We start from the raw sequence: 12732 nt of genomic DNA on the forward strand, positions 1-12732 counted from the left end.
AAACCAGTGAGTGTTTCTCAAATTTTAAAGTTAATTGTGAATCACTGGGGATACTGTTAAAATAAAAAAAAGTAGATTCTGATGCAGATAATCTAGGTTAGATACTTAGAGTCTGCATTTCTAGCAAGCTTCCAGGTGCTGCTGCTAATAATTCAGGAATCAAAGTTGAGTAACAACGATGTAAACCAAATGACCATATGGAAAACAATTATATTTTTGCATCCTGTGGTTGCTTGCCATGCTAATATACATTGTATACAGTTTCTGCTATCCTCTCCTTTTTTTATTATTGCAAATTATAAAGGTGCATTTTAGAAATTATAAGGGGCAGGGGTAAGGTGGTGATCCCATGTCACCACTCAGAGATAATCATGGTTGACGTTTTTAAAATGTACTATATACTTCCACAAAAAATGATTAATTCTAAATAAACTTCTTTGATATCCTGATTTTTAATTTTGTATAGTGTGAACAGTCTTCCATATCATGAGAATATCTTCTAGACCCTTTTACTGAATAAACTGTATAGTACATGAAGTACCAGTATTTAATTAATCCATTATCTTAGAATATATATTTAGATTGTCTATAATCTATCACTAGTACAAAAGTATTTCATTGAGCATCCTTATACATACATCTTAATTATCTTGAACTTGTATTTTTAGTGGAGACATTCCAATTCCAGACTACTGATATGTATATGCATCTCCTCAAGCAAAAATGGAGGGTGCCTTTTGGACCTTCTTCATAGGTTGTCTCTTCCTATATGACCTAAACCCAAATTTTCTTTGGTGCCAGAAAAACTGGGCTTTATTTAAACAAAGGAAGCCAACACAAACTGTACTGTAAACAACAGTTTGTTTAAATGCAAGGGGCAAGAAGGAAGATGCATTTCAAAAGCCTGATGACCTTAGAGCCAAATTAAGGGGATGTTTCATATCAAAAATTGGCTGTCATTTGTTGTTAGAATGTCTGATGCAGTCACTCACGGCTCCCAAGAATTCCTAAGCCAGGTTAATGGGGTCATGTTCTGAATGCCTCACTACAAAATGACGTGAATCTAGTGAAATCTCATTAGGGTTAAAAATATTCCAGGGATCCTTAAAATTTTTATTTTTTCTGAAACTGGCTTTTATTATGTTATAATGTCAGTTTATCTAAATTTTGTGTTCTATGCATGTGATGTTTGACTGTACCATGGACTGTTAGGGAAAGTCAGTGTTGTATGTCTCTCTTGAAACTATGATGCACTTGTAGATTTTTTATTCTAAAAATGTAGCATAATGACTCATTTGAAGATTTGAATATAGTGATGAAGTTGCATTATGAAAAAAAAAAATTCCCTTCTTGAGAATTATACCATTTTCCACTCAGGCCCAGAGTATCTGAGTGCCTATTTTAATGGAGTCTGCATCTGTAAAGAGTATATCTGAAGCTATCTTGTTTTTGTTGGCAGGTATTCTAATAGGCTTTACAAATATAACCACGACTTTGTGAAAGCTGTCAATACTATTCAGAAGTCTTGGACTGCAACCACATACTTGGAATATGAGATGCTTACCCTGAGAGAGATGATCAGGAAAGGTGGTGGCCACCATGGGAGAATCCCAAGGTAATAAAATCACATCTCCTTATCACTAATAAGGATATTTGTATTGAGTACCATCCTTCCAATGAGCTTTCGTAGCACCATTTAATTGGTCATCCCAACTTAAACTATTTATGTTACCTTTTTTCCAACTATCTCCCCCTCCTAGTCATACACTTCAAGTCCTAGTTTGGGGTTTTGCTTTCACAGCACCTGACACTTCCTTCATTTCCTGTCCATTCTCAGCACTCTGGCTTAGGGCTTTGTTGTCTCTGCTGTGTTACAGATCAACTTCCTGCCTCCTGTCTCTTTATTCTCTGCCTCCCTGTCTGCATTCTTAGCCATTCTATAGAACACTGCCTATTCATCTTCCCATACCAAGCTATGATTGTGTTACTACCTATTGCCTAATGAATAAATTTAACCTGGTAACCAAAGTCATGTAAATTTGAACATTACTGTAATTAGTATTATGACTTGATTTCTAACAGTATTACATGCAGTTACTGAAAACTCCCCTTTCATATTCCCTCCATTCATACCATTCCCTTTGTCTCAAATACCCCTCAACTTGGCTATAATAAATGTCAAATTTGCCACTTGTAAAAATTTCAAAATCCTCTCTCTGTTCTAAGGTCCAGCCAAAAAAAAAAAAGTTCCTTATTTATCAATATCCCTCTACTACTTAAGGGAGAATTGACATTGCCTGTCTTTGGTTTACATACTCTATGGTATATTTCTTACTTTGGGAAATCACATCATAATAGTTTGAATTTATATAGCCAGGACTTTGGTATATTTTTTAAGTTCCCTCAAAACTCTAGCTGGATCTATCAGAGTATATAATCCCTTAACCTTTGTTAAACAGCCAAGGGTATTCCTGTCAGGCTGTACCTTTCTTCAGGAGAAAGTGATATAACTAAAGGTCAGGGGATTGGAAACCAGTTGAGGTAATGTGAGTCAATAAAATGCATAGGTAGGTTATTTTCCCTTGTACATGGAAACGTTTTCCAATTTTCAGAGAACACAGTGATTATTTCCTTAGTATCAATAGAGTCTGTGGTTCAAATTTTATTGCTTAAACAGGCAGCTAATTGGTTAATTTCCAACTAAAATGCATTTCTAACTTTTCCATCTGCAGGCTAATAAGCCTAATGCTCTGGCATTTTTCAACTATGCAACTGAGTAGAGATTTTTCCTACCCACCTGATAGCATTCTCCAATAATTCTGCCCCCTTTTCAAAAGAATCTCATACAATTCAAAATGTATACTAAGGAATTTCTGGCCCATGAGATGCTCTGGTTAATTGAAATGGAGAAAGGGAGCATATTCTGTCCCTTCTTGATTCATCTGTGTGAGACAGGAAGTTGAGGCCTGTTGAGTAAAAGTACCCAGGAACATCAGCAGGGTGTTGTCAGCATTTCAGCCCCGGGAGACTGGGGCTCCTGCGGCACATCTGAGCCCAGGCATAGCGGCTTCGCCCTGTGTCTGAGGACCTGTGGGCATCACTCTTCTCTCCCTCCACCCGGCCACGTTTGTTTTGGAGAAGGGGCAGCTCTGTGAGGGGCTGCTTCTCAGGCTGCAGCTCCGTGGAGAGTTAAAGGTCAGGAGGTGGAACTGCAGCAGATGTGTTGGGGTCTGGCTGCCTGGTTTTCAGTAGTAGTTCGTATATAAATCAGTTCTGTTGTAAAAATCCAGTGACATCATAGAAACTCTCAGAGATGCTTAACTTGAGATCTAGGAAATCTGTTACTGCTGAAATTACAGAAAAACTTATGATTTAAGGACATCTGAGTCCAGAGCTTTCACCAGATTCTTAAACAATCTGGATGCAGATGATTAAGAGCCAGTAATGCATAATGTGTTTATAATGTTTGTACTTCTCACTCATCTATCTCCCATTTTCCTCTTCCACTTTCTTCATTTTCACACCATTGAGCCTCAGTCATCACGTGGTCTTTGTTTTGCCTGGGTGTGCATTGATGGGCAAGCACCCTACCTTACAGGATGGTAGGAAGCAGAAAGTTAGCATTTAAGTGCTTGTCTTGTGCCAGATAGTTGCTTAAATGTATCAGCGTCATGCTTAGTCGTGTTAATGTTATGGGTGATGATGATAGGTGTTAACACAATAGCTTAATCATCTACTAAGGACTCACCAGAGCCAGGTACTGTTGTAAGCACTTGTTGGACATTATTAGATTAGATTTTCATAACAGCCTTGAAGTAGATACGAATATACCCATTTTAATAGGAGTGGATTGTAGTGTTGTGACGGAAGCCCCTTGTTTAGTGGTCACACAGCTAGGGAGTGGTGAAGCCATCCGGGGGATTTTCACCAGAGCATCTCATGGGCCAGAAATTCCTTAGGTGACTCTGAGATACCTGCTCTGAAATGACATTATGCTGCCAAAATGTAATTGCTTTTTGCATCTTTCATATTACTTAGTGTGTTCTTAGGCATATACGAGACAAGTTAGTATCCCTTGATGGATTGAATCATGTGGTCTTTCAGTGTAAAATCACAGAAACTTGTTTATTTTCTTCCAAAATTTGTTTGCCTCTAGCTTTTATTTGTAAATCCCAGAAGATAAAGCCAAGGTTTGTTTGTTTTTTCACCTGCTCTATATATGAAATTTTCCACTGTGCATAGCTTTTCATGTACTTTGGTTTTATTCCATAGGCATTATCCAGCTTGTATGTTTTATAACATTATTGTAACTTCTTTGTGTTTGTTATGGTAATTTCTGTATATTTCATGTCTCAATGCTTTCTTTGTGTGGTCAAAGCCACATCATTTACATCTCTATGTCCCATAGAGCTTCTAGCAATGTCCCTGGCTTAGTTAGTACTTAGTGAAAAATTAATTGATATTTCTGTTTGGAATATGCTGTCTATACTTCTCAGGGTTAGGATTGCCAGTCATGATTGATTTTTTTTTCCCTCTATTTTGTCTCATTTCCATTTTGTCTTAGCATTAACTGACATCATCTCCACGGAAGGTGAGAGAGAGGGAACTGCTTGGAAATAGTTGGAGAGGACATAAAGAGGTCCACAAATAATCTTTCCAAGTGACTAAACTGGAGCCTAATAAAAACCAACAGGAAAGTTATAAGAGTATGGTGTGACGATACCAAATTAAATTAAAAATTCAAGTTCTGAAATTAAAATTCAGGAAAATAAATGTTACCCCAGTATTACACTAAGGCCCTAACCAAAGAACTAACAGAGCACAAAAGTGAATCTTTGTTGGGAGTTGCTAGGTGCACATAGAGCAGCCCCCAAATTTGAAGTTAGGGAAAAAACTCTAAGGGAGTTTCTACTGAACAGTGGGCCACAGACGTGTTAGATAAAAGGAGCAGCAGCACAATGGTGTGGAGTAAGTACTGAGAGCAGTTGGCAGACTCGCGGAAGCTCCAAGTCTAGTATCCAGGCTAGAATGCTTTGTTTGCTTCCTTTGAATCCCTACAGAGAAACCTGAAGAATAATTTTCTCATTTTCAGGCAATGTCTATCCATCCATCATTCATCATCCCAGGCAACCGTCCTTTTTGTGTCTTATTTTCCAACCACGTCATACAAGGTGTGATTCTATACTGATGCCGTTTTGTTTGTTGTTTATGGAGGTAGTCTGCCCACTTTATACTTAGCTCTTTCATTTCTGTGCCCATTTCACTTCTTCTATTTTACAAGCACATCACTGTTATAGCCACCACCCATCTCCTGAATCAAACATCAGTAATTCCTCTATTTTTTCCTGCATCCTTCTGTAGGCCACCTCCAACTTACCATGTCTACTTTCTATTGGTCAAAATCTGTTCAAAGTAGGTCAGTGCAGCTACTGAGACATACTAAAAATCACATCACTTGGTATACAAAACCAGTGTCATCGTATAAAGAAATTACTACATCCTTACAAAGAAATGGATAATGAAAACCAGGTACAACTTAGTTGTATAATTGACACATTGTATAGGGGACACATTATTGTGTAATTGACACACTGAAACACTGATAGAACAGTGCTCTTTGGGTCTGAATCTAGACCCTAGACAGCCAGGTGGTTGAAATCATGGAATTAGAGGTTAAGAAATAATCCTCAAATGGAAGACTATATATTGTTTTCAAATGTACATTTCCATTCTAGGCCCCAGCCTGCACCACTCACAGATGAAATACATAAACAGGTTTCACATTTGCCGACATCTTGGGACTGGAGAAATGTTCGTGGTACCAATTTTGTCACTCCTGTTCGAAACCAAGGTAAAAAAAAAGCCTGATTTTTTTCATTAATCTGTTCTGAAATGTTTATTGAACATTTACTATGTGCTAGGCTCTTGGGTAGATTTTGGGGATATAGAGATAAAGTAGACATCATTCACATCAGTAAAGAAATGGAAAATGTATGGCCAGTGAATACTCACTACATCCTTTTGTATCCGTGGCAGACTTTGTTAATAAATAATTTCTCCAGCTGAGCTCAACATATATTCTAGGTAGCTAATGAAATTATTCAGAGTAATATGTGAGACAAACTCATTTGCTTTCCTAGGAAGAGACTCATGTAGAACCAAAGAATCGCATAGAAGTACAATTGGCTTACCTTTTGCATGTGATTTGCCAGAATCCTTTGCTGGCTGTCTTCCCACACAACACACCCCACCCCCAACCTCACCCCATGTCAGTTAGTCTTTCATCCTAGAAGCCCAGAAAAATGGATCCTTAAATTTTTTCCTGATAAGGGAGTTTTTTTGAACTGGATAAGGACCTTTCAGTTCACTTTACATCAGATTATGACACATGATGGGACCCAGCTTCCTGAATGGTGGTGACCTGGGGGCAGAGCCCAGGTTTAACAAAAGTACCACTATAATTGCATTTCACCAGTTATTTTCAAAGATTTGATACAGTATGAGTAGATTTAATCACTCATCCTGTAATAGAACTTGATAGCAAATTGTTTTGTTATCCCAAATTTTAGCCAAAAGTTACTTGGAGAATCATTTATGCCATACTCAGATTTATTACTTCTAAGCCCATTTTGAAGATAATTATAGTACATTTGACTGATTTTTACTATAAAATAGATGTAGTATTTGCTCTCTGGAAATATTTCTATTAGTATCTCCTGAGAGGATTATAAAGTAATGATATCCAAAGATAAATTGTTCTTCCCCTTTACTAAATATTCAGTGATATTCAGCCTCTCATTTCTCAACATTCACTATCAACCCTTCAGTTCCATCTTCACTGACTTATTGCACAAGGTCCTGAATATACAGAGCTTTGAGCAGGTCATAGAGGATCCAGTCAGCAAGGTTCCTGCCCTTCATCTGACACCAGAGGTCTCACCCCTTTGTCTCCCTTCGTACCAGTTACTCTGGGACTCTTGAGCTCTGTCTAGCAAAGGGTCTATCTGAACTCCAGCAAAGTGTCTATCTGAAATCTTTCCCCACGTTTTCTTTGTCAATGAGGACTTCTTTGGAGAGGAGAGAGTGGAAATGAGAGAAATTTGAATGTGATTGAGAAATAAATGGAAAGTGAGATTAAAGGGCTGATGTTAGAATTAAAATTTACTCTATCATCAGAATACCTATACTAATTTGAGAAGATTAAGTAAACAATGCATATCAGATGCTGATTATTGAGGGCCTGGCACATGGTTGTTTCTTTTGTGTTGTAGTGATTTTAGAACATCTAACATGTTCAGAACTTTTTTTTAACTGCTGAGGATACTAGTCATTATATGGTCCTTGGTCCTAGAGACTTATAGTTCAGCAATATCTGCAAGCAAAATATTAAAATACAATATGATAATTGCTTTAATAAAGTGTTTTTAGAGTTCATTGGGAGCATAGGAAAAGGTCGAAAAACTGTTTAGTTCCACGCACTTCCCCAAGGATGTGACTGACCACTGATATGACAACACCTCAGGGGAAGGAAATTATAGACTTTCTAAAGCCAGATTTTCTGACACTGGTTTTCTTGTAGCTTGATAAGAGCTAGTATTGCCTCTAATGTTTCATATTCTTTGAGTGTTATAAATGTGAAGTGTACAGACATGAGCAACTTAAAAACAGAGGGCTTTAATAGATTAATTGCTTTTGAATTTGTTCTGCGTCTGGAGTATCTTGTCCAGAATTTGAGAAAATAATGTACTTAGAGGTTCCTCTTTTGACTTCCTTTGGCTTTTCTGTACTGTAGGCTGGGAAAAAATTAATGATCTTCTCTTCCTGCTAACTGGGCTACTTGGAAATTTCCACTGAAAAACCAATGTTTTATATAACCCAGAATTCAAAATTGCACGCAGTTAAGGGAATTCACAACTTTTCTCTATTCAGAAAACAAAGCAAGATAAATGAAAAAAGAAATATTGGGAGGACAAATGAGGTTTTTTTACCTTTAGCTTGAAAACATCTTTAAGCACCAGCCTTACAGATAAATTTACTTTGAAGGATGAGATGCCAAGAAATTGGAAGAGGTGGTCTTTCTTTGTTCTTCTGCCAGCCATGTGGTCTTTATTGTTGTGTCTTCAAGAGATAAGGGGAGTGTCTCTCCGTTCACATTAATTAAAAAATGCGGAGTGTTTTCCTAATGTTCAAAATGTAGTTCATTGATGTCTTGTTCTAAGTACTGTTTCTACTATTAAAGTTGGAAGGCAGAGACCTTAAACTGTCTGCTCCACCCTCAATGCCAAAATGGTCTGGTGACTGGCCCAGAGTCACAGAGCTGAGTGACAGAGGGATGGGGGCAGGGCTTGGGGGGCAGGGAGAATCCTGACTCCCTACTCCTAGTTCAGTGTGCTCTCCATGGTTGGAAGGTGCAGCTGAACATAGTTAAACCATGTGACAATCACATTATCTATTTGAGATTGTAGAAATTGGATGACTACAAAGATCTGTTTGGGCCACATACCCTTGTTCTTTATTGCACTGTAGAATTCTTAAAAGATAATGAATGGTTTGTTTAGAATCTAGATTCTGGCCTTGACCTCTGAAAAGAGGCATTAATTACCTTGGCAGCTGACACATTCTTCTGGGAAGTTGGGGCCTTGCAGAAGGTTGTCTTTCGTCATTCCCGTGATTTCTCTGTTAGCTGGCCACATTTCGAGTCACTGAACGTACATGTGACCTGTCCTCCCACAGTGCTGGATGGTCAGATGAGGAGGGTTTGGTGGTTAATACCAAGTGAGATTATTTCTGTGGCTGCTTTGGGCAAGAATGCTGGATATCCAAAAGGGGCCAGACTTACTTAGGGTGTTTATTATAAGACCCTGCTGTCCCATGAAAGGAACACTGGCTCTGGCTATTTACCATTGCTGATTAATTCTTCAAAATTCTCGTTTGAAAGAGGTCCTAAGAATAGTAAATTATTTGGATGGTTTCAAAAGCAAAACATACAAGTGAATTTTGGTCTATCTAGTAACTAGATGACAAGGAAAGAAAACTTGAAAATTCTTTAGATACAAACCTATACTGAAAAATACATTAGACCTGTGCAAGGAGACGCTTAGACACTAGTACAGGCTATCTATTAGCTTTGTGACTTCGGAAAGGCCATTGCTCTTTCTGAGTCTCAATGATGCATTGTCAGGTGAGTAAGTTGAACACAGATGAATTTCAAGGCCCCCTTCCAGTGTTTCTCTCCTAATTTTCATAATTTAGGTGATTCCTTCAACAGCAGAAGCAGTGTATAATGTGGGGATCAGATGTTTATGGGAAGAATTTGGGGAAACATTAGAAATTGTAGCAGTTAAAAAATAGTAGCACTCTAACAGACTCTAGGTCTGGGATCTGTGATATTTTTGAACTACTTGAAGAGGGTTCACCTTACAAACTAGGGCTCAGCCCTTCTTAGGCCTGCCTTAGAAACAAGTAAAAGCTGACTATTTCCACTAAAGTCATTTTCTTTCCTGGATGTAAATGTGTATCTACTGTGTATAACTTGACCCTTCTTTTAAAAACATTGAATTCCCTCATTGCATCAGGCATCTAGATGAAGAAAATACATTTCCTTGAGTGAACACATTAGGAAGTTTACAGTTTAGTTTGAGGAAAACAGTATAAATTAATGCAAGCACATTTTAGGATGTTAAAGGCTAAGCAGAGACTATCCAGCTTTCCTTACTCAGGGAGGGACGCAAGTCAACAGTACCTCGAGAAGGGAAACACAGTGCCCTGATAATAGTGCGAATGCATAATGTTCTTTTGAATACTTTCTAAGGAAGGCAGTTACTAAATTACTAAATTCAGATTTGCTTAAGAGAACAAAGGCAGTATTCTCTTTCTATAGAACGAATTCTTGGAATTGTCATATTGTCTATTCATTAATCTTATTTTATGTGCATAATGGAATGCTCATCATTCAGATATTTTGGTAACTAATATATTAGTAAATTGAAAAGCATGTTAATTGTGTTTGTTGCATTTCATGTCTTGGATTTTGTACAAGCATATCTCTGTGTAGAGTTTGCATCAATGGCAGAGGTGAAAGGTGACATAATAATAGCGATATTAAAATTATGTGTATTTCCTTCTAAAATTGTAACAAGGGGAAATCCCACTTTTGTTACATACATGCCATATTTTCTTATATGCATTTATGTCTGTTAGTCATATATGTTGAAACCACATACAGAAACATAATATTACTCTTGTAAATTACTGAATAACACATATTCCTTCTCTTGAAAGAGCAATTATATTCCCAGCATATGCCTCTTAAGCCAGTTTATTTTGTCTTTGCCAGAGCAAACAGGTATTTAATAAAGATGTTTTCTTTCCCCTTCTTCCGTGACTGCATCCAGCTGCTTCTCATGTCCCTCTTGCCTCTTGATGACACTTTTCAGAGAAACATGGATGTACTGCTGTTACCCTTTTGTCCTTAGAATTTCACTACCTCTATCTGCCTTATATCTTCACTTTCTCAGTGGCCACCTTAAATACCATGACCGTTATTATAATTACTCTCTTACCTTTCTTGGGCTTTCATATATTTTGCCTCCTTGACCCTGGTCAAATCCAGCCCTACACTATACCCATATCTGAGCTATTCTTAGGATTAGTTCTACCCAACACATTGCTTTAGAAAATTCTGCTCTGGAGATATTTACAAGTTCATCTTACAGGTATCCCTCCATAATTTTCTCTCAACTGGATGGCTCAGAATGTTGCAGATATAAATCATTGCTTTGTTATCAAGAATACTATCAAATCTTTTGCAGAAGTAGGGGTAGGGAGGTTTTTTTTTTTCCTTCTAAAATATTCTCAAGGAAAGCTCCCCCCCCCCTCCCCATATAGTAACATTTGCCTTTCAGGGGAAAAGTTGAAATCTTAATGTTTGCCTGTAAAGTCAGTAGTGTTTTTTTGATTGAATCTTCTGTATTGTGCTGATCCCCATGAACAGCAAGAGTCAATATAAATATATGAATGTATGTCATCCAGTAAGGTTTTTTGTTTCTTTGTGATGCTTCAAAGGTCTCTTGGGTTATATATTTTTCTTTTCCGTCACCAGCGTCTTGTGGAAGCTGCTACTCATTTGCTTCTGTGGGTATGCTAGAGGCAAGAATCCGTATACTGACCAACAATACCCAGACCCCAATCTTGAGTCCTCAGGAGGTTGTGTCTTGCAGCCAATATGCTCAAGGTAAGTGTTACATTTCCACTACTGTTTACCTGTTTGTAGTTGGCCATTGTTGGCAAAAGCAAAAGAATGGTACAGGAGAAAGAGCACAATGTCTGTGGTCAGAAAACCCAGGTGTGTATTCTGGCCCTATCACTTATTGATGAGTGGTTTCTCATGGAATTCACTGCACCATCCTGTAAAATGTCAGTAGTTACTGCAGTTTCAATGAGCACTGGCTCTTAGAGCCTCTTACAGACATTATCAGACGATGTTCAAAACCCTGGGAAGTAGATCTCATCTCTATTTATTGACAAGGAACAGACATGAAGTTGTTCTATAACATTTTGAAGATGCCAAATAAATGTGTATTAAATAGATGGGATAAAAGCATAAATAGCTAGATGGCTAATGGAGGGGTGAATGAAGTAATGTTTAAACTTAGAACAATTTCCGGGATTAACACAAAAAATTAATGGCGTAGAAAAGAAAAAAACAAAGCAATGGGACAATTTCTCCAGTGCCCCTTTCCAATAGAGGGGTGATAACTGTGTATGTTATTCATCCTCAGGCTGTGAAGGTGGCTTCCCATACCTCATTGCAGGAAAATACGCACAAGATTTTGGGCTGGTAGAAGAGGCTTGCTTCCCCTACACAGGCACCGATTCTCCATGCACACCGAAGAAAGACTGCTTCCGTTACTACTCCTCCGAGTATCACTACGTGGGGGGTTTCTACGGGGGCTGCAATGAAGCCCTGATGAAGCTGGAGCTGGTCCATCATGGGCCCATGGCAGTTGCTTTTGAAGTCTATGAAGACTTCTTCCACTACAGCAAGGGGATCTATTACCACACTGGTCTGAGAGACCCCTTCAACCCGTTTCAGCTGACTAATCATGCTGTTCTGCTGGTGGGCTATGGCACTGACTCAGCCTCTGGGATGGACTACTGGATTGTGAAAAACAGCTGGGGCAGGGGCTGGGGTGAAGATGGCTACTTCCGGATCCGCCGAGGAACTGATGAGTGTGCAATCGAAAGCATAGCAGTGGCAGCCACGCCAATTCCTAAATTGTAGGGTATGCCTCCCAGAATTTCATAACGACTGCCATCGGACATGAAAGGGGATTGATTTATCCAGAGACTGAGAAGCCTTTTACAGCAGCAGTTTCAGAAGATTACAAATAAATCCCTCTGAAGAATTTTTGCCTTTGAAACTAAAACTGCCCTTGATTTTAATAAACCTTCCCATCAACCACTGGCCTACTTTTTTCTAGCTACCCATTAAATGAGGTTTTTATAGCTATGAATAATGAATTCTGCTAATAATTTGTAATTCAAACATACTGTATTTTTGAAAATCTGTGTGATAGCGCAGATTTTTTAATTGTAAAAATCACAAGAAAATAATGGCAATGAGTATTAAACTTTTAAGAAGTTTTTCATAAATGTCCAGGTGATAAAAATTATATAATCTATGTGTGTGCTTGAGAGTTTCTGCCATTGGCTTCTTCGGTTAGATTCACT

The 12732-nt window shown here is 38.2% G+C and overlaps 1 protein-coding gene across 1 annotated transcript in view; it reads left to right on the forward strand.

The window, feature by feature from the left end:
• CTSC (cathepsin C) overlaps positions 1-12512 on the forward strand; it is a 35337-nt gene extending 22825 nt beyond the window's left edge. The window contains exons 4-7 of the mRNA XM_036924690.2: positions 1460-1615; positions 5736-5851; positions 11102-11233; positions 11781-12512. Of these exons, the coding sequence (XP_036780585.2) occupies positions 1460-1615; positions 5736-5851; positions 11102-11233; positions 11781-12283 (907 nt within the window). The 3' untranslated portion in view covers positions 12284-12512. The remainder of the gene's footprint in view (positions 1-1459; positions 1616-5735; positions 5852-11101; positions 11234-11780) is intronic.
• Positions 12513-12732: the final 220 nt, after the last annotated feature.

Source organism: Manis pentadactyla, chromosome 9 (genome assembly GCF_030020395.1).
Source record: "Manis pentadactyla isolate mManPen7 chromosome 9, mManPen7.hap1, whole genome shotgun sequence".
In the NCBI taxonomy this organism is placed as follows: Eukaryota; Metazoa; Chordata; class Mammalia; order Pholidota; family Manidae; genus Manis; species Manis pentadactyla.